The sequence below is a fragment of the Homarus americanus genome, unplaced genomic scaffold (assembly GCF_018991925.1).
Source record: "Homarus americanus isolate GMGI-L3 unplaced genomic scaffold, GMGI_Hamer_2.0 scaffold4060, whole genome shotgun sequence".
NCBI classification, from domain to species: domain Eukaryota; kingdom Metazoa; phylum Arthropoda; class Malacostraca; order Decapoda; family Nephropidae; genus Homarus; species Homarus americanus.
This window is the reverse complement of record NW_024746161.1, coordinates 3799109-3821412: the sequence shown is the minus strand read 5'-3', so window position 1 is coordinate 3821412 and position 22304 is coordinate 3799109. Positions and strand designations below refer to the sequence as shown.

Here is a 22304-nt window from a genome sequence, read left to right as displayed (position 1 = left end):
GACGTTCATTACCCTCCTTCGTTAAGCATATATTAATTTTCAAAGTAGAGTTTTTGAGTGTCCTTCTTTTCCCCACTGTGGCGTAAACTGCCAGGTAAGAGAGGAGCGAAACTTTAAATGAGTTCCTTGAGGACCCGCGGGCTCTCCAACGCTACAGGTAATCAGGAGTTTTCAAGCAAGTCGGATATTTACTGTGTCTGCCTTCACGAATGTTGGACAAACAAAAAGCAGCCTTATCTACATTAATCAATATATCTTTAAAAGACGCGACAATGTTCTAGACATGTGTGTGACATGTTCCCATCGTTAGCACCCTTTACTGTTGTTGCTCCACCCCTCCCAGACCCATCATCTCCCCCTCCTCCTCCTCCTCCTCTCCCAAACCCATCATCCCCGTCCTCCCCCTCCCCACACCCATCACCCCCCCCTCTCCCAAACCCATCATCCCCGTCCTCCCCCCCCCCCCACACCCACCACTCTCCTCCTCTCCTAAACCTCACAACCCCTTCGGTACCCGTGTAGGCTCCCTGACTGCACCACAACTACACAGTTATAACATATACATAAACAACCATTCATTTGTCTACATCACCCGAGAGTTATCAACCAATCGGTGGAGCACCTGAACAAATTGTCAGTGAGATGAGGGCCAAGTACAGCACCTTCTGCATCATTACCAGAGGTGAATAAAGTCCGATATCGTTTTAGAGTCGGGAAAGAATCCAGCTTTAATTTATTACAGCAACAGTGTCCTCTATCTCACAGGGAGCTACAGAGAAATTATTCTAACAGTTCCTTAAAGGAGTCACCTGGCAGTGTCTACCACGAGTATCTGACTTACACAAGTATCCTGATACTAACGTCTTCTTAACAAAATAATTTTCACCGAGTTTGCTCGTCTCTTTATGTTCCCTTCTCGTCATCTCATCACCAGCGACCTCGATGTAAATATACAAAGAAACGTACCACCATGGCTTTTAGCACACCCAAAACAATCCCTTCCCCGCGGAGAAAACATTGATCTCTCCCATCTCTCCTCTCCTTTCAACTTCCTTTCTTTCTTTATTTATTTACTTTCCCCTAACTCTCTCTCTCTCCATTTCTCACAAAAATACAACGGGAAGAAACCCCAGCTTTGTCTGTCTAATGATAAACAAAGAACTACACGTCCTATCACTATCTGAGAGCACAAACCTTCCCCCCATACGAATCAAAACACGCCTCTTACCCAAGACAAAACCCGTTAAACAACCGTTTTTGGTTCTTTACCTGCTTCCCTTCTGATCTTCCTCCGTCAGCTGAGAGGCCCGTCATAACCGCGGCCGCAAAGAAACAAACAAGCTGAGTAATTCATCGTAAGTTTGGTACAGACGGGCAGCGAGGAGCGCCGTGCCACCGTTATTTATAGTTCGCCTCGCCCATGCCAAGACTCGGGTGCCAGGCCGCCAGCCCTCACCACATCCACCTTCCCCCACACACCTATCCCCTCTTCCTCCCTTCCCTAGCCCCCCCCCCTTTCCACCTCACGTCTCCTCTTCCTCCTCCTCATGTCTCCTCTCCCTCCTTTCCTCCACACGTCCCCTTTCTTCCTCCCCTTCCCAATCCTCCATCTCTCCTACTTACGTTATCACTGCCTTTCCTCTTCTCTCCTATTCAGCTTTATTCTCATCCTTACATCCCCTCTTCCTCCCCTCCCAACCTTCCTCTGATCCTCACATCCCTTCTCCCCCTCTCCATTCCTCTCCTCCTCACATAACTTGTTCTCTTCTCATCTCTCCTCCACAAATTAAATTTTCTTCAATGTCAATTCTTCTTCCCGTTCTTCTCTTTTCCTCTCGTCGTCATTTTCCTCTTTACTATCTCCAAATCTGCATTTTCCATCCTCTATCTCTCTCTGTCTCTCCCTATCACTCTATTCACCAGTCTGTCTATCTACCTATTGATATTTTTTCTCTCTTCCACTCCCTCCATCATCACAGCTCCCTGGCAAGCACTATCTCAAGCGGATGACAACAGCGCCCGCAAGACAGACAACCCCCGACCTGAGACATCTTTGAGGGAGACCATTTGTCAGTAACTCGTTTAGTCAAATTACTCCACATGTAGTCCAAGTAAACACTAGCTGACATGTGTAAATTAACTACATTTTACTGAGATCAAAGACGAACAGAGAGAGAGACAGAGAGTGAAAGAGAGTGGGAGAGAATAAAGCAAGCTTACTACAACGTCTATACCCGAGGGCATTATTTTCTTTTATAAAATCAAAATGCCACTCACTTAAGGCCCTTAATTCATAACAAGTCATTCACTCACTTGTAAATTGTGCTGGGTGTCACCTCCAGCATTCGACGCGTGCATCTTCACGTGTGGGACGGGGGGGGGGGGACGTGGCTTAATCAATTATTGTTTAGTGGGTTGGAGAAAAGGCACCGTGGCTTAGAAACAACATGACTATGGCTTGAAAATAATAAGGGATATTTTAAAAACAAAGGCGTGGCTTAGAGACAAAAAAAAATAAAAAATAAATCATGACTTGGACACAAAGCAAAGTGGTGTAGAGATGAAGAGGGGCGGCTGGGCAGGGAGGTAAAGGCGGCGGGTTTTAGCGAAAGAGGGGATATGTGTTGGGGACAAAGAGGCGTAATATTAAGAAAAAGGCAAAAGAGTTGTTTACAAATAGTCGCTGTTTTTGGAAACACCACAGCGGGGAACAGCGAGGCGTGAAGATAATAAAAAGGGGAGATGTCATGAAATCAAAATAACTTCACGACTAAGTAAATGATACTGACACCAAACATCGTGACATGAAGACAAAGACGTAGATTACAAACTAAGTGATAAATGGATCATAGCTTAAAGGCACAAGGGGCAGAATTTAGAGAAAAAGAGAGTGGAAGAGGGGCAAAGAGGATGTGGCTTTGGGCTGTTTGTCACATAACGGCAAGAGTGGTGTGACATAAAGGCGAAGGCGGTGTGACCTAAGAGGAAAACGGGCGTGGCTCAAAGACAAAGGGGGCGTGGTTCAGACCGAGGGGACGCAGTTCAGACAAAGGGGGCTTGATTTGGACAAAGGGGGCGTAGTTCAGACAAAAGGGGCGTTGTTCATAAAAAGGGGCCGTGGCTCAAAGGGGGAGTGGCATAGCTAAAAGAGGGCGTGGCTCAGATAAAGAGGGCGTGGTTCGAAGAAAAGAGGCGTGGCTCAGATAAAAGTGGCGTGGATTTGATAAAGGGGGAGTGGTTCAGATAAAAGGGGCGTGGCTCAGAAAAGGGGGAGTGACTCAGATAAAGGGGGCGTGGCTGAGGAAGAAGAGAGTGACTGCTGACAAAGGATGACATGGCTTGGTGGGAGGAAATAATACAGTGGCTCGGACACTGGGCGAGACAGGAACGGAGAAGTTTACTTGAAGACAAAGAGAGAGTAGGTATTCGAGAGAAAGAACTGGTATAAATAATAATATGGGTGGCTTATATACACACATGAAGACCTACGATACGAAGGAATGACACATATTATTACTGGATTATATATATATATATAAAAGGAGACTGGCTTTAGATCTCAAGGGGGGGTCTGGGGGGGGGGGTTATTTATATTTGGAGGTGGCTTAGTTACACACGAGGGGGGGTCGTGGTGTGGCTCTCTATAGCGTGACCTTCCTGACACAAGTGCATTAAATATTATCATCGTGATAATAACAGAACTACTGGCTCGGTGTCGTGGCCCGCTGAGGAACAGAAAGCTTCACATTGAACGCCTGTGGATTGGCAGCTGCACTTGACGTCACACTATCACCACACGCAGTCGCTCACCACCACCCACCTCCCTCACTTTTCTCCTTCAAAATAACTGTCAATTAAATGATTTATTTCTTTATGTTTCTTCTGTAAGTTAGCTCCCATTATTCTTATTTCTATTTCACTGATTAAGTGAATTCCTATCATTGACCTTAACACCTACGTACAGGTTAGGTTAGGTCAGGTCAGGTAACACTTGACCTTAAGACAAGCTGAACACCTGAGTATCATCCCCTATCCTTTTCTCACTCTCATACCTCCATACTTTTTATCTTTCTTTCAAGTCGTGCTCTCTCTCTCTCTCTCTCTCACACACATTACCGACTTTCTCATTTCTCAATTGTTCATTCACACTCTTGCAAACCTTCATCACCAGTCTGCTATCCGATTTTCTCTCCCATCCTTCTTCCTTACTCGTATTTCTATGCCCCTTCGCCTTTCTGTGTGCATCTACTTCTCTTTCTCTCTCTCATCTCCTTCGTCTTTCATCCTTACACATTTTTCTCTTGACTTTTATATTCATTCTTCTTTGTGGCGTTTTCACTTTATCTCTCATTCTTGTTATTTCTTTAGCTCTCTCACTCTTCCTCGCCGTACATTCACCATCTCCTCTCACTCTTCCTTCAAAGTGGCCTCATATCTTTGTGGCCTCTCACACCCCGAGATCTCCCCTTCCCGTGACCTCCCCTCCCCGTGGCCTCCCCTCCTTTTTTAAAACCTCCACACACCGTGACCTCCCCTCTCGGCGACCTTCCCTCCCTGTGACCTCTCCCCCTGGTGACCTCTCCCCCTGGTGCCTTGACACGGTGCCAGCCGAGCCTCAAATCTGCCACGCTCTCGAAAACACTCAATTAAATGAGTGAGTCTTCTACTGCATCAGCCTCGCCAGTGTGCATGCGCGGAAGCTGTTATACATACATGAATAGTGGCTCTTATGTGTACATGAATGAAGGCTCATATGTGCACATGTATAGATGATTTTATATGTAGGTGTAGCAATTCTTATGTGTACATGTGTAGAGGCTCCCATGTATACATTTCTGAAGGCTCTTCCATGTCCATGTGCGGAACTCGTTCATGTCCATTTGTAATGTGTTATTTTTGTGTACGTATGTATGTGTGTGTGTGAAGGTGTGAAGAGACCAGAGTATGTGCGTGCTTGAAGGATCCTTGTGTTTTCATGGCTGGGGAACCACTATGTGTACATGGCATGAAACCACTGTGCATACATGGCTGAAGAACTACCATGTATACACTGTCAAAGTACCACTGTGTATATACATGACTCACGAGACACATGAAGGAACACTGTATGTGTACCACTGTGTGGATGTAGATAACGGGTGTGTACATAAGACCAATAATGTGTACATGTGAAGATGATGATAGATTTATGAAAACAAGAAGCAATTAGTCTGTGTGTATCCGTGTGTACATGTGTGTATCTGTGTGTACATGTGTTAAGGAATAAAAATAGATTGTTTACAAGCCGAGGATGTGTATATACAATTGACATCTGGAACGAGGTCAAGTAAGAACAGAAAGAGACTACACGTTTTAAATCACCTTGAATTATTACAAATGTTCTTAGTTACTGATTAAGTGAAACAAACTTACCTGCAGGACACCTATCGGCAAGTGAACACAAGAACAACATAAACATTAACACTGCCTCTATGTAAGAAATGTTTCTATTTATCACTCACGATTTATCACAATGATATTTACTAATTCCCAACCAGAAATATTTCCACTTCGGTCACATATTTCAAGACTGTGGATCCACTTGTACATAACCCGTATCTTATATCTTAATTAAGTACGTAGACAAGTTTTGGTCTTCCGTCTATAAGAGCATTTCACTACAGCAGACAAGACAACTCACTTACATGACCTTCACACAATATATTATGCACAGGTAGTTCTATAATTCTGTAGTTTATCCCAAATAAACTTTGCAACGCTGACATTAACACTTCCTCTAAATGCTACGTAATCCAAATTACATTAACGACTTTCAACCACCAGTTAAGTGTCAATTAAGTGGCCCTTGGGAGTCTCCTCGCGGCTGTTTGAGTGTCAGCAACCACTTAGCAAAAGATCAGCAGACTGTCAATGTTAATTAAGATCCAGTTAAGAACAGAATATTGGTTTCAGTGACTGAGGAGAGTGTGCAGTAAAGTCAGTCACCGAGTGTGCAGTAAAGTCAGTCACCGCGTGTGCAGCAAAGTCAGTCACCGCGTCACCTGGATACTGCATGGAAACAAAGATTGTGTGTGTGTGTGTGTGTGTGTTAAGAATAACTGTATTAAAACATAAGGATAACTTCAGTGTTTCTGACAGGTGTTGTCATGTGAACGTGAGAACAAACATGTGCTGATAAACCAAACACTGTAACACCAACAAGAGAACAGCATGTAGCATAACGTAACCTAACTTGATTTAGGTAATGTTTGATTAGTTTAAGACAGCGGGGGACGTTTTAATTGTAAAAATGTAATAATAATGTAATATTTATCAAATATACACTAATAATCATGAATCTATAACAATAATATATATATATTTATATATATAAATATATATATATATATATATATATATATATATATATATATATATATATATATATATATATATATATATATATATATATATATATATATATATATATATATATATATATATAAAAGAAGGTGTACCCGCGACACTGTACAATCAAGTGTGTATTTATATCAGTCCATCATTCATCTTGGCGGTGCAGGTGCGTCGTGCAGCAATATATTACCAGAAACGTTTTTAATGCCATTGGTGCGGCCGGCAGGTAAAGGTGTCACCGTTAGAATTAGCTTTGTTTGTTAGTGACGTTATTCACTTCATTTTGTTAGTGGCGGTTGGTCATTCAGGTGAGGTAGATGAAGTTGTTCAGTAAAGTTTGAGTAATACTTGTTTACACAGCTGACATAAGCAAGTGTTGCCATAATATCTATCATTATACACGGGACAAATAATCTAAGATGATCTATATTTTTCATATCTTAATAAAGTAATTTTGGGTGTCAATTAAACGAACCTTTTTCAGATATTTCAGCAGATGGAAATCGAACCGTCTGGCTGATTACTTCCACAGACTCCGTTGTCGCGAGGCCCACCACCTGTGTGTTTGGCTGAGGAATAGGTGATTCAAGACCGACGCAAGGTGACTTTTTAAATAGGCATCCATTTAATTTGGAGCTCGTTTAATTGATCTCTATCTGGGCAGAGCAAGTGTTTAGGTGGCATACGGTAAGGTAGTTGTATGGGTAGGTAGGTGACTTCGCTTAGGTGACTGCTTGGCTAGATGATTCATTGGGTAGGTGACTGTGTGGCCTAGGTGCTAGTATGGCTAGGTGACTTATTGGCTGTTATGGCTAGGTAACGTCTATGAGAGCGTAACATTGATTATCAATTAGGTGATCATCGGTCTATCAATTTGTTTACCTAGGTAGTTAGTTCTAGTTCACGCTCATCGGTTTAAACACACATACAGCTAGGAGTTAGTGTGCTAGGTGTTGGCGTGCTAGGTGTTGGCGTGCTAGGAGTTAGTGTGCTAGGTATTGGTGTGCTAGGTGTTGGCGTGCTAGGTGTTGGTGTGCTCAGTGTTGGTGTGTTAGGTGTTGGTGTGCTAGGTGTTGGTGTGCTCAGTGTTGGTGTGTTAGGTGTTGGCGTGCTAGGTGTTGGTGTGCTAGGTGTTGGTGTGCTAGGTGTTGGTGTGCTAGGTGTTGGTGTGCTAGGTGTTGGTGTGCTCAGTGTGTTGGTGTGTGTGTTGGTGTGCTAGGGTGTTGGTGTGCTAGGTGTTGGTGTGCTCAGTGTTGGTGTGTTAGGTGCTGATGTGCTCAGTGTTGGTGTGCTAGGTGTTGGTGTGCTCAGTGTTGGTGTGAGGGGTTGGTGTGCTCAGTGTTGGTGTGCTAGGTGTTGGTGTGCTCAGTGTTGGCGTGCTAGGTGTTGGTGTGCTAGGTGTTGGTGTGCTAGGTGTTGGTGTGCTGTGTTGGTGTGCTGGGTGTTGGTGTGCTAGGTGTTGGTGTGCTGCTAGGTGTTGGTGTGCTCAGTGTTGTGTGTGTTGGTGTGCTCAGTGTTGGTGTGCTGGTGTGTTGGTGTGCTCAGTGTTGGTGTGTGAGGTGTTGGTGTACTAGGTGTTGGTGTGCTCAGTGTTGGTGTGTTAGGTGTTGGTGTGCTCAGTGTTGGCGTGCGTGCTAGGTGTTGGTATGCTGGTGTGCTAGGTGTTGTTGTGCTCAGTGTTGGTGTGCTCAGTGTTGGCGTGCTAGGTGTTGGCGTGCTAGGTGTTGGTGTGCTCAGTGTTGGTGTGCTAGGTGTTGGCGTGCTAGGTGTTGGAGAGACAGGTGAGCCGTAGAGAGAGCTGGCTCGTGGGCACACCCGCCATTCTCTTTTATCACGATGTTTGGCACCGAGAGTTAAAAATACCAGACTGACAACACCTACAGGCTGAGGGTGGCGGTGCTACACACACTACCCGCATAGCTCACAGATAGTAGTGTATGGCAAGGCTCTATGTCACGTATGGAAAGGCTTCTCTAATATGTCACGTATGGCAGGGCCTCTCTCTCTCTCTCTCTCTCACTTCTGTGTTCCTCAATGGTGTAATTAGTTTCTGGTTTTGAGAGAAAACTAAGTTCATCTTTTACCTATAAGTCTGACGTTTTTTATTATGCTCAATTATTGGTCTTTTCGAGAATTTAATATCATGTGTAACTTTCGTAAACATCAACTATATTACCTACATCGTTGTTGATACTCGTAGCTTGGTGATTTGATAATCAAGTTTGTTATCGCTGATCACCAGAAATAACCTAAATAACTCTAGAGCTTTGACTCAATATATAAATTCATTCAGTTTTTACAAAGAGGCAAGGAATTGATACGCCCAATAAGTACATTTAATATCGGTATTGTGGATAGAGTGATGACCGTCTTGGGAAGGTAATATCAACACACCAGCAGACTCGACTCTGACATGAGCAAAAATACATAAGTTTTCCCCTCAGTAAATTAGGGCCCCCTTCCCCCTTCTCACCCACCTTTGGCAAACACAGCAGCGCCGATGATGCGAATTCAGTCTGGTCGTGTTTGGTAGCTCCTTTTGAGTCAACACTTGAATCCCACGAGGGACCCTGGACAAACAAAGGTGCAAATCAGCCTTTATTATAATCCCCTATGCACTACTAGTACATATTATAACACAACATCAATATAGATACATGGTGACAACAATTCAGCACCTGAAACACCGAGAAAGATGTAGTAAAAGGAAATAAAAACAAATCCAAGAGCCAATTTGGGGGACTCGAAGAAGGGTGGCCAAGGATGGATGGATCCCTGGTGGCAGCAAGCAGGGGCGGGAGGGAGGGGCGGGGAACCAGGTCTTAAGGCTGTTGACACGGGGTCGCTGCACCATAAAAAGATCGACACGGCCCAGAAAGATCAACAAGATCACCACAATCCATCTTCCAGTGGTGCTCCCCGTGTCGTGCTCGGCGGGAAAGAAAGGCGGGGGAAAAACACGGCAGTGAATATCACACGCGTCTCAATCGGCGAGGCAGTTGTGAAAACAAGACCGTCTGCTGCTGGTGCTGTTGTTGTTGTTGTTGTTGCTGCTGCTGCTGCCGCCCATGGGGAGTGAGGGGAGGTCCTGTTAACATTGCCTAGAAGATGGCCAAGAGGAAAAATGAGTACATTTAAGAGAGGCAGGAAAGGAATGAGAAGTAGAGAGACACAAAGAACATGACCTTAAAGCAAGCAGACAAGGATAGGAGAATAAAAAGGAAGGGTAAAAAAAGCGTTAAGGAGAAGGAAGATAAATGAAATATACGTAAGAGAGTTAAATTACAAACGATGAAGAGGAAATTGAATGAAGTCGTGTGTTAGACGATTAGCATAAAGTACACATAAATTCTGACCCCCCCAAAAAAGATTCCACAAAAAAGACACCTTTTTAAACTTGGAAATATTATGAGCTCCCGTGCAGGGACTCTCGTTTATATACAATGATTTCCTCTAGCAACTTTACGGCGTGGGGTTAAATGGAAAAGTAATGGCATGGCACTTTTGTTACGACAACCCTTACGGGATGATAACTTTACCACATTTTCCAGGTCCCCTGGCCGGTCGCCGAGGTCTGTAGCAACTGCCGCCACCCGAACTCGGCCCAATTTTGCAAGTATTGGCCATTTTCGTCCTCCCGATAAAAGTCGATCCAGGGCAAAATTTTCTTTCATTCTAAAAAGACATATAACCGCCTTAGCAACATCCACCAATTTCTACGCGTTTTTTCCCCCAGGCAGGGAACTCGTATAGTTATCCCCAACCAGCCAACTTTTCCCATTCCGCAGCCCCGGAGCCGAGCGGCAGTTAGCTGCGGCTGCGGCAGTGGCGGCGGCAGCAGCGGCAGCGTGCAGGTGGGGCGGCCGTACGTCTGAACTTGGCCGGACAGTTGGACAGCTCATGGAAATTATGGCCCCCCTGGAACCTGGAAACTCGAGCGCTGGAGCCCGGCACGCCAAATTTACGGTCTTCCCAGTGCCACTCCGCCTCCCCACCTCCCTGCCTGCCGCCATCACCACGCTCTCCTCCAACAGTCTCCAACACTGCCTGCTTCTCTCTCTATTTCTCTTTTTTTCTCTCCCTCTCTCTCTCTCTCTCTCTCTCTTTCCCTCTCCTGCCTAACAGTATTCTGATGTTTTTACAAAAAAAATCCGAGCATTAGTTTCTGGCGCTTCTGGTCTACCTTTCACCGACCAAGGGCCCTGTTATGCCTCTGTGGCGCTATATTATTGTATTTCTGCAAGGGGGATGCTCTCAACTATGCGTTTAACAATTTTCCAGCCAACCATTCTACACCCACTACCATTTCCTTTTCTCTGTCTCACGTCTAGTATTAAACAGTTACACTTAGTAATTTTAGTTTGTGTTTACGAATGTGTACATGTGTACATGATTTCGTACATGTACGTTTACTGTGTTGGTTGTGGAGACACGAGGTAGTATCTCTGGGTCCGATAACCAGACACACTGACAGGATCTTATTCCATGGTTCACCACTACCCATCAGGGTACTCCGCGGCCCTGCTGTCTCGCGGTCTGATATCGTTGGCAGGTCAATTAAGCAGTTCCTGCTGACTTCCATCGTGCCAATATCCAGAAACTAGCCGGAGAAACTACGTCCAGATCTAGATCTAGGGCTGGACGGCCTCCTAGTTTGGAATACTGAAAGTGCGCGAGGTGAGGAGTGCCCAGCATCTGTCCTACACACAACGGGAGGTATGTGAAGCCTCGCCTCCAACTGCTAGAACAAACTCCTGACATAATTTGTTGTATTGGATTCTCGTGTCTGTGTGACGACATATTTTCAGAAAAGAAACCTGGTACATGGATTAAGCGCCAGGTTAATGACATAAAACTGATACAAAGGTAATAATTTATGTTCACGGATAAAAAAATATTGCGAGAAAGTATTGAGGGAGTATCTAATACGCGTGGATTATCCAATTTGTATATGTTTGTATTACTCGTGTGTAAATACAAACATCTACTCTTCCTCCCTTACACATCCCATTTTTCTGTCTGGTTAGTAACGCGTCTTTTTAACTTTACACAAGATATAGAGCGTCAGTGTGCTCCAACACACGTATAACATAACCTTCCACAGGTAGTGGTGACCTGGCCCCTGTGGTCCAGCCTTGGCTCTAAAACAATATTTTTTCCCCATTATCAAAGTGATATCTTACACCATCCCACCTACATCCTGCTAGAATACACCTGTAGTACAGGCTGCCAGAGTACACCAACAGTACATCCTACCAGAGTACACCGACAGTACATCCTACCAGAGTACACCGACAGTATATCCTGCCAGCGTGCACCTACAGTACAACCTGCCAGAGTACACCCACAGTACATCCTGCCAGAGTACGCCTGCAGTACATGCTGCCAGAGTACAACTACAGTACATCCTGCCGCACACCTATAGAAATGCTGCCAGAGTACACCTATAGATATGCTGCCAGAGTATACCTGTAGTGCATGCTGCCAGAGAACACCTACAGTACATCCTGCCAGAGTACACCTACAGTACATGCTGCCAGAGTACACCTATAGACATGCTGCCAGAGTACACCTAAAGTATATGCTGACAGTACATCCTGTACACCCACAGTACATCCTGCCAGAGTACACCTACAGTACATGCCAGAGTACACCTACAGTACATGCTGCCAGAGAACACCTACAGGCCAGAGTACACCTCCAGTACATGCTGCCAGAGTACACCTACTGCCAGAGTATACCTGTAGTGCATGCTGCCAGAGTACACCTACAGTACATGCTGCCAGAGTACACCCACAGTACATCCTGCCAGAGTACACCTACATTACATGCTGCCAGAGTACACCTACAGTACATGCTGCCAGAGTACACCTACAGTACATGCTGCCAGAGTACACCTACAGTACATCCTGCCAGAGTACACCTACAGTACATGTTGCTAGAGTACACCTACAGTACATGCTGCTAGAGCACACTTACAGTACATCCTGCCAGAGTACACCTACAGTACATCCTGCCAGAGTACACCTACAGTACATGCTGCCAGAGTACACCTACAGTACATCCTGCCAGAGTACACCCACAGTACATCCTGCCAGAGTACACCTCCAGTACATGCTGCCAAAGTACAGCGACAGTACATCTTGCCAGAGTACACCTACATTATATGCTGCCAGAGAACACCTACAGTATATCCTGCTAAATTACATCTGCAGTACAGGCTGCCGAAGTACATCTACAGTACAGGCTGCCAGAGTACACCTACAATACATGCTGCTAGAGCACACTTACAGTACATCCTGCCAGAGTACACCTACAGTACATACTGCCAGAGTACACCTACAGTACATACCGACAGAGTACATCTACAGTACATCCTGCCAGAGTACACCCACAGTACATCTTGCCAGAGTACACCTACATTACATGCTGCCAGAGTACACCTACAGTACATCCTGCCGAAGTACATCTACAGTACAGGCTGCCAAAGTACACCTATAGTAAAGGCTGCCAAAGTACACCTAAAGTACAGGCTGCCAGAGTACATCTACAGTACAGGCTGCCAGAGTACATCTACAGTACAGGCTGCCAATAGTTCACCATCTGCGTTTTAAAGACCGTGACATCCATAAACAACAACAACAACAACACCGGCAGTTATATGGACAATAAGGACACAGACGCCTGACTTATAACTCTATGCCTTGTGACACAATGTCTTGTATGTCATACTTAGTAGAATCATTTCATTGTTAAAGCCTGTATGTATGTATGTATGTATGTATGTATGTATGTATGTGTATGTATGTATGTATGTATGTATGTATGTATGTATGTATGTAAGTATGTATGTGTGTATGTATGTATGTATGTATGTATGTATGTATGTATGTAAGTATTTATGTATGTATGTATGTATGTATGTATGTATGTATGTATGTATGTATGTATGTATGTATGTATGTATGTATGTGTTATTTAAGTCCAGTGTGGTAGTTTCCTGCATGTTGTCGCTACCTTCCTCAATACATCGTTTACAAAATGTAAATGGAGCTTTAAGTCAGGTGTTTACATAAGCCTGTAGGGAGAGCTCTCAATTGGCTCTGACATCTCAATATTGTTATTATTAACCATTCTTTAACTGTATTTTTCTGACAAAATAGACTGTTTCAATATCTTCCAATATCTCTATAAATCCCAGGTGGGTATAGAGATTGTAATATGGTAAAGGGAGTTTTAAATCTGACACTTCTTCTATGCATTCTTCATGAGGCCAAGATTTACCTGTTAAAGTATCCGTTTAAACGTTATCATTAGTCATTACCATCAACCCAGTACACCTGTCACCTCCCAAAACACTACTCCTTCCCTCTCCAACACACCACTCCTTCCCACTCCAAACACACCACTCCTTCCCCCTCCCAACACACCCACCCCTCCCAACACACCACACCTACCACCTCCCAACACACCACACCCACCCCTCCCAACACACCACACCTACCACCTCCCAACACACCACACCCACCCCTCCCAACACACCACACCTACCACCTCCCAACACACCACACCCACCCCTCCCAACACACCACACCTACCACCTCCCAACACACCACACCTCCCAGGCCAACCCGTCTCATGTTGCTTCCACGACACATAAACCATCCTGAAGATTTTATCTCGCTTTTTCAGCAATATGTTGTGCTGTGTGTAAGTACCTGTATATTCAAGACAACAGCAGGTGCAGCGCTGCAACACGCTCAATACAAGACTCGTCGCTGGAGATAGTGTAGCATAACCTGTAGTCTTGCAGGAATTATATGTAAGAAATAAGTGTTTCTTGTACAAATTAAAATTAAATTCTTGAATGTGGAGACGGTACAGAAGTGTTATCTTTGAAAAATTCTAAGAAAATAAGTCATTCTAGCAAAGTTTGTAAGTACAGACCTTATGAGAATTCGTTGGGATTTGTTTCGAGAAGGAAAATGAAATACCAAGTTCCTTGTGACAATGAATAAAAATTAAAAAGTTAAAAGTGTTTTGTTGTTGTTCATGTGTTAGTAGTGGTTCTTACCGTGAATAAAGTAGGTTCTTGCTGTGTAAAAGAAGGCACTACCACAAGAGACGCCATCATTTTGCCTTCATAAAATTTTGAGCTCAAGAAAAGCAGTTTTAGACATTGAAATGCCATTGGGGTGAAAAATCAAAATGTTTGTTCTAGTGCGTCGTAACTCATGCAATTATGTTAGAAATATCAACTGCAGGTCGCGTGCACACGCACACACACACACGTCGCCGGGTACATATTAAGAAGAAGAAGAAGAAGAAGAAGAACGAAAGAAAGAAAGAAAGAAAGAAAGAATAAATAATAATAATAATAATAATAATAATAATAATAATAATAATAATAATAATAATAAAAATAATAATAATAATAATAATAATAATAATAATAATAATAATAATAATAATAATAAGAAGAAGAAGAAGAAGAAGAAGAAGAAAGGGTGAAAATTTTATGTTCATGTGTAAACTGGAAGGTTCAGAAGCTTGCAAGAAAAGACGATTTGTTTAGATCACGGTGAAGGAAACACCTTACAGGTATAATGGGACTAAATTACCTTCTTACGCTAAACTTGATCAGAAAAAAACGCATAATAAACCAAAAATAATGACGGGATAGACTTCATAATGTAAACTCACTAAACCTCCCACGTTTGAACCTGAACTGAAACTTCTGAACTGTAGAACAACGGAGAGGGGAAGGGAACTAAACCAGAGGGAGGAACTAGAACCTAAAACCAGGAGGAGGGGAGGAGGGAGGGAACTAAACAGAGGGGAACCAGGAGGGGAACTAAACCAGGAGGGGAACTAAATCGGGAGGGGTAATCAAGGAAGGAGAACTAAGGAAGAAGGGGAACTAAGGGAGAAACTAAACCAGGAGGGGAACTAAACCAGGGGGAACTAAACCAGAGGGGAACCAAACCAGAGGGGAACAACCAGGAGGAACTAAACCAGGAGGAACTAAACCAGGAGGGGAACTACTAAACCAGAGGAACTAAACCAGGAGGGGAACTAAACCAGGAGGGGAACTAAACCGGGGGAACTAAACCAGAGGGGAATTAAAACCAGGAGGGGAACTAAAGGAGGAGAACTAAACCAGGAGGAGAACCAAACCAGAGGGGAACTAAACCAGGAGGGGGAACTAAACCAGAGGGGAACTAAACCAGGAGGGGAATAAACCAGGAGGGGGAACTAAACCAGGAGAAAACCAGGAGGAACTAAACCAGGAGGGGGAACTAAACCAGGAGGGGGAACTAAACCAGGAGGGGAACTAAACCAGAGGAGAAACTAAGACAGGAGGGGAACTAAACCAGGAGGGGAACTAAACCAGAGGGGGAACTAAAGGAGGGGAAACTAAGGAAGGAGAACTAAGGAAGAAGGGGAATCAAGGAGAGGGGAACTAGAGGGGGAAGGAGGGGGAACTAAGACAGGAGGGGAACTAAGAGAGGAGGGGGACAGAGGGGGAACTAAACCAGAGGAACTAAACCAGGAGGAGAAGAGAGGGGGAACTAAGACAGGAGGGGGAACTAAACCAGGAGGGAGAACTAAACCAGGAGGGGAACTAAACCAAGAGGGGAACTAAGACAGAGGGGAACTGAACCAGGAGGGGAACTAAACCAGGAGGTAATCAAGACATGAGGGGAACCAAACCAGGAGGGGAACTAAACCAGGAGGGGAACTAACCAGGAGGAACTGAGGAAGGGGAACTAAGGAAGGAGGAGAACTAAGGGGGGGGAACCAAGACAGGAGGGGGAACTAAGACAGGCAGGGGAACTAAACCGGAAGGAGAACTAAGGGAGAAGGGGGGGAACTAAGGGAGGAAGGGATAAAAAGGGTAAAATGGCAAGGTGTAATGAGTAAGAAGAAGTGAGGAGGGAACGGGAAAGGGTGTGGAAGAGAAAGGGATGTGGTAGAGGGGTGTTAAAGGAAGAGGGGTGTAAAGGAAGAGGGGTGAAGGGAGAGGGGAGGAGAGGGGTAGAGGGGTGTGGAAGGGAGAGGGGGTGGAGGGTGTGGAAGGGAGATGGGTGTGGAAGGGAGAGGTGTGGAAGGGAGAGGTGTGGAAGGGGAGAGGGGTGGAAGGAGAGGTGTGGAAGGGAAAGGGGTGTGGAAGGGAAAGGGGTGTGGAAGGGAAAGGGGTATGGAAGGGAAAGAGGTGTGGAAGGGGAAGGAATAAGGAAGTGGGGTTGAGTTGGGGAAGGTGAGAGTGGAATTGTTATGGGTGTGCAGGTTGAAAATGTACATTAAGGAAGAGGATGCTGTGTAGTGGGGGGGGAAGAGGATGGACTGGGGAAGGAAGGAGGACAATTAGGATAGTGGATAGAGTGGCAATAGAGTAAGGAAAGTAGAGTGGAATAGAGGAGAAATGGAGTGAGGTGTGGATGAGGTAAGGAGAAGTCAGGGGAATCTAGGGAAGGAGGAGAGTGACAGAGGTGAGGAGACCCAAACAAAACACACCCTCAAGTGGTTGGTTCCCTCCAAACGACACGCCGCATCAGAAAACAAATTCACTTTGGGAAATAGCCAATGACGAGTAGGTGGGTGGTGATGGTGGGCGGCCGCATCACCTCTACGACCCCAGGGTATAAACCCCATTTTACCTTCCTCACTCCCAACACTCATTATCTGTAATGGCGGGGACTGTAAACTTTTAAAACGCCCAGAATCTTATTTTTAATTACTTGACAAGAGAGAGTCGCCTTTTCCCCCCCACCTCCCTCGAGCCTCTAAGACACATTAGGTTTTTCATCACAACATTCGGGATTATGGTTATAGAGGAAGATTATTACAACTGTATTATTGAATTTATAAATTTTGATGATCACATTTGGAAATTAAAACAGCTCTGATAATAGGGTAATCAGATGGAGTGCAGAATGTTTTGCTTCATAACTAAACGAATAGAGAATGAATAAAAAAAATAATAAACAAATTAATAATTAAAATATAAATAAAGTGCACAGAGACAGACAGATAAATAACAAATATATAAAATCTATTTGTAATTATCGAACGGAAGACATTAAAAAAAATTACAGAAAGGTGTATAACAATAAACTTGGTGTTGTTGTGTTGCCTACCTACCTGCCTCTCGCTGCTGGACGGTGTTCAAAACTGTGCGATACGAGAGTATAGAGAAAGACAAGAGACTGTGCCCAGGTCATTAATCCACACGTGACACACTCCAAACACAAGTCTTAAGTGGTCTTAGAGATAAGCTGAGACTGACCACCTGTCTAGTAACCAGAACTATTTAATAAAACTTAAGGTAAAGACTCTACTCATACACTAGGACCAACATGAGATCACTCGACGGGTACTTTCTGCTCTCGTGATAATGTCAGTTTTCCCTAAATTATATTTAGCTTAGAATTTTATCTAGAAGTGAATTTCTTCAATTAACCATGAAAATAATATTCATAAAATGTAAAAACAAGATAAAATAAATAAAAACGGCTACAACGACAATACTACTACTACTACTACTCCTACTACTTTTTTTTTATCATTACGTAGCCTCCAGCCTCCCCCAATAGCCACACCTTCGCCACCATTTATTTACCTTAATATTAAATATCCTAATACATAAGAAGCCATCCTGTCTGTGTTAAATTAGTTGAGCGGCAGATCTATGCGGCATTCAGTGACAGTAGCCTCATAGTCAATATCTGCAGCAGTTGTCGGAGTAGGGGCAGAAGCTCTCGTTCCCCTGAGGCAGAGCAAAGCCGACCGAAGGAGAGAGAAGGACAGTCGACATCTCATCCAGGCTGTAACATAACTTCTGGGCTGCTGCTTCTGTTCGGAGATCAACTCCGCGAGTCTGGCGTAGAAACATCTTGCACTTGGGCCCATCCCACCAGAGGTTGTGAACACTAGAGGAGTGAAGCTGCCTTGATCAACGTTTTGAATTCTCTCCCCATATGCCCTTCTCTTGTCGTTCTCGTTCCTCCTATGTGCAGCATCGAGAGCTAGGTTACGGTGACAAGCGGCCATGGGATCAAAAATCCTGATGTCGAAGAAAGCTCGCTGTCCCCGCGTCCAGAATCCTCGAGCACTGACGTCCACACGGGCTTCGTTAGATGTGTTTGAAGTCCTGTGTTGGAAGATCTCGCCATCCAATGGAAGGAGGGTCGGTTCTACCATGACGTCCCGGCAGATTTCCTTCAACATATTTGCTGTGAGATCCCTTACCTCGTCATGCCTCATGCATATGAAGCCCCCCTTCTTGCAGACCATGGCGTGATCGCCATCATATGAAGAGCCACACACGCATTGGGAGGGCAAACCATCTACTGGCCAACCGTACCTTAGAGCAATGGCATCTGTAAATTCTTGTTTGTTAAGGCTGAAACCATTTGCCCTTATCGGTAACGTAGTTAACCAGTTCGAGGCGCCCACCTCCTGTGCTATAGCTACTTTTTTTGTCAAATTTTCTGGAACCTGCAGCAATAGTTGCTGCAACATGTCATTTTGGCAGTGCTGCCGATCTGTCGTAATGGACCTACGAATCTTATTTACTTCGCTGGTATCCACTTCCCCTGTTGCATTCTGGGCTATTATGTGATGTATAATGACGGATGTTCCACAGCTTGACACACACACACACACACACACACACACACACACACACACACACACACACACACACACACACGCACGCACGCACGCACGCACGCACCCACGCACGCACACACACACACACACACACACACACACACACACACACACACACACACACACACACACACAACTTGACTCTACTTCAAATATCAGTACTTTACGGTTGTTTACGACGCTTCACAACTTAAAAGTCCTTCACTAATCTCAAAAACTCGTATAACACACACAGGTATAGGTACAGTTACAGGTACAAGTACAGGTACATCAACAATACAACACGTGTAATTTTCTTGATTCTTTACCCTTTAATTTACCTCCAGGTTAAATAACAAATACGCTAAGCCACGTAGAGGAACAGGATGACTATTAAGAAGGAACCATGGCTGCTAGGATGATTACCAAGACGACAGCTAGGATGTCTTTCATTACTATTGCCAGAATAGGATGACTGTCATAATAATTACAGAATAAATGTCATGATTGGCAAAATAGTTCTTATGATGACTGTCAGGGTCACTAGGATGGGTGACAGGTGGCTTCTGGAATGACTTCAAGTGTTATTGCTAAGATGACTGCTAGGGTAATTACGGGATGACTACCAAGTGTTTGCTGGGATGTCTACTAGGATGACAGCTAGGATGGCTGTTAATATTATTACTAAACTGGTTACTGGGATGATTACCAGGACGACTAAGAAGATGACTGCTAGGATGACTATTATGGTGACTGCTAAGATGTGTGCCTGAGTAATGCTAGGAGTGACTGAAGGGGGGTTAAAGATAATGGTGAGGCCAGATGGCTGGGAGCCCCCATGTGCCACCAGACAGTGATGACACAACATCCTGGTGAGGGAGTATTCTTAAAGTTTGGTCACGTAACGTCAGATGGTAGCGTTATAACACGACGTTGACAGTGTCGTAGTGAAGCAGTGTTCCATAATGCCTCACGTGGCGTGTAATGAAGCAATGTAAGGAGCAATGTTCCGTAGCGCTTCACACTACGTCTCGTGGAGCAATGTTCCGTAGTACCTCACGCCTCATGTATTGTTCCGTAGCGCCACCATCAGCACCCTCACAAACAAACAACACAGATTATCTGGGGACCTTTGTACGACACGGCTAACTATCGCTCCCCAAAAAAGAAGACGTTGATGTTTATCTTTTATAGCCTTTAAAGGCTCACAGTACCATTAAGGTCGCCATAATGATATGCTAGACGGCTCAACATGCATCTCCATGAGACCTTGTGCCAAACACCTTATCGTGTGGAGAACAATCACCAGCTAATATACTGTTGCCTCTATGGTGGCTCGACATCTACAAGCCCCGTGTTCACCCTTCTTCTTCCTTCCTGACTTTTCACGTGTTTACAACAGTCAGGGAAAATTACTTATATTCTAGACAATGTTTCACCCAGACGGAGGAGTTACTATATGGTCAACAACACGATCACAGAAGGATAATCGTCAGTCAGAGAGATAGGATCGTTAACCGTCAAGTTGACAAGATAGGATAATGACAAACCTTGGAGGTAGGATAATGAGCGTGGCGGGTGACGTGTGACACAGGCCAGCGCGGGCGTGAGGTGCTGTCACTTAACACTTCCCGCACAATAATTGTAACAAGAAACGTTTGTGGAGGTGCTACATATTATTATTCTTATTCTGGCCCGCCGCTCTACCCCTCACACAGTTCTCTTTGGCAACTCGCATGTTTGTCTAAACTTGCTCCTTCTCTTTCCTCTCAAGATAAACACAAAGGTGTTATTTCGATCTGATCTTTATAAAGCGAACGATACAAACAACACCAGCAGCAAGGATTGGGGGGGGGGGGTGATGATCACACCGCAACACCAATCCAATAACACCAGCACTCCGCTCCTCCCCCGTCATACCACTGGCTAAAACTGGCGTCATAAATTAACAATAAAAACAAAAACATTAGGTAACTGGCCCTGGCACTTAGCCCTGGCGCATCATTTCCATGCACAACATTTGAGGTGACTATTATTTTTCATTTCACCTCGGTGACGTGACTACATACCGGGCGGCCTCTACCAGGGCTGGCTGTGTTTACTGCCTCCCGGGAGTACTAAATCTACCTTATATCAGGAATGGGGGAAATCAGAAGGGGAGACGGCCCACTCCGATGTGGTGGGGGAGGGGGGGGTGAGGGAGCAGGATGATGTAGGTTAAGGGAAGAAAAATGAGCCACAGCTCTGAGGGTGAGGGAGTCAAATTGGCTGGTCCTTAGTGGAGAACACTTAATAGGCTTTTGTTGTTATTGATGGATTAATGCTTTTATCTCCTAAGACTAATTATACATACGGAAAAACATACAAATGCTACATGTATACATATACAGACAGACACACACACTATATATATATATATACAGTATATATATATATATATATATATATATATATATATATATATATATATATATATATATATATATATATATATATTGGATAAATTCAAGCAACATCCTCCTGAGCTCACCAGGATTTATGTATTAGTTGCCTTGGAATACCTTCAGTGGTTGAGAAGTTATGGAAGGGGAGAACGACGGGACAGACGAACACTGAGTGATTACATTCTTCCCAGATTCCGGTAACTTAATTATTGTTTATAAGTTGATCGTTTCAGTCTTGTAACATTTAATGAGACAATCTCTTACACTGTTGAACTAAAATTGTTTAGTAAATACACTTTACTATAAGGTTACGTTACAACAACACACCTATCTCTATCAGTGCGGTAAACTACTTAAACTGACCCATAAATATTGAAGAACAAGAAAGATGCCTAGTGAACTCATAACAGCTCCACCAAAGCCACGAGCAGGCACAGGCAACGACCACACGAAATTATAATCTCTGCACTGATTTAGAACAGTGATTCAGGAAAAAGTTCGTCACCTGTGGCACTCCAGAGCGTTGTGGAAGTGGTAGCTCGTGCCAGAGTGCCAAGACGACAGCTCTCTCCCCCATCCCTGCTCCCTCCCTCTCGATACCATCAGGACCTTTAATAAACAACTCTATCTCGCATCGAATACATTTCTCCTTGTGAAATACATTCTCAAGTGCTAGAAATTTGTTGGGTGGCGAGAGTTTCAACACGTAGCTCACCCGGGAGGTCCAGAGAGCCAGGGAGCGGCGGCTGACGTTGTATTACCGCGTTATTTTTGACAGTGAGGCGGCCGCTGCACCAAGGAGCCTGCCCTGCG

General features: G+C 44.4%; 1 protein-coding gene across 1 annotated transcript in view; it reads right to left on the bottom strand.

The window, feature by feature from the left end:
- The window catches only part of LOC121878961, a 137144-nt gene that overhangs the window by 69523 nt on the left and 45317 nt on the right, over window positions 1-22304 (bottom strand). The window contains exon 2 of the mRNA XM_042385411.1: window positions 8871-8963. Coding sequence (XP_042241345.1) covers window positions 8871-8963 — 93 coding nt within the window. The remainder of the gene's footprint in view (window positions 1-8870; window positions 8964-22304) is intronic.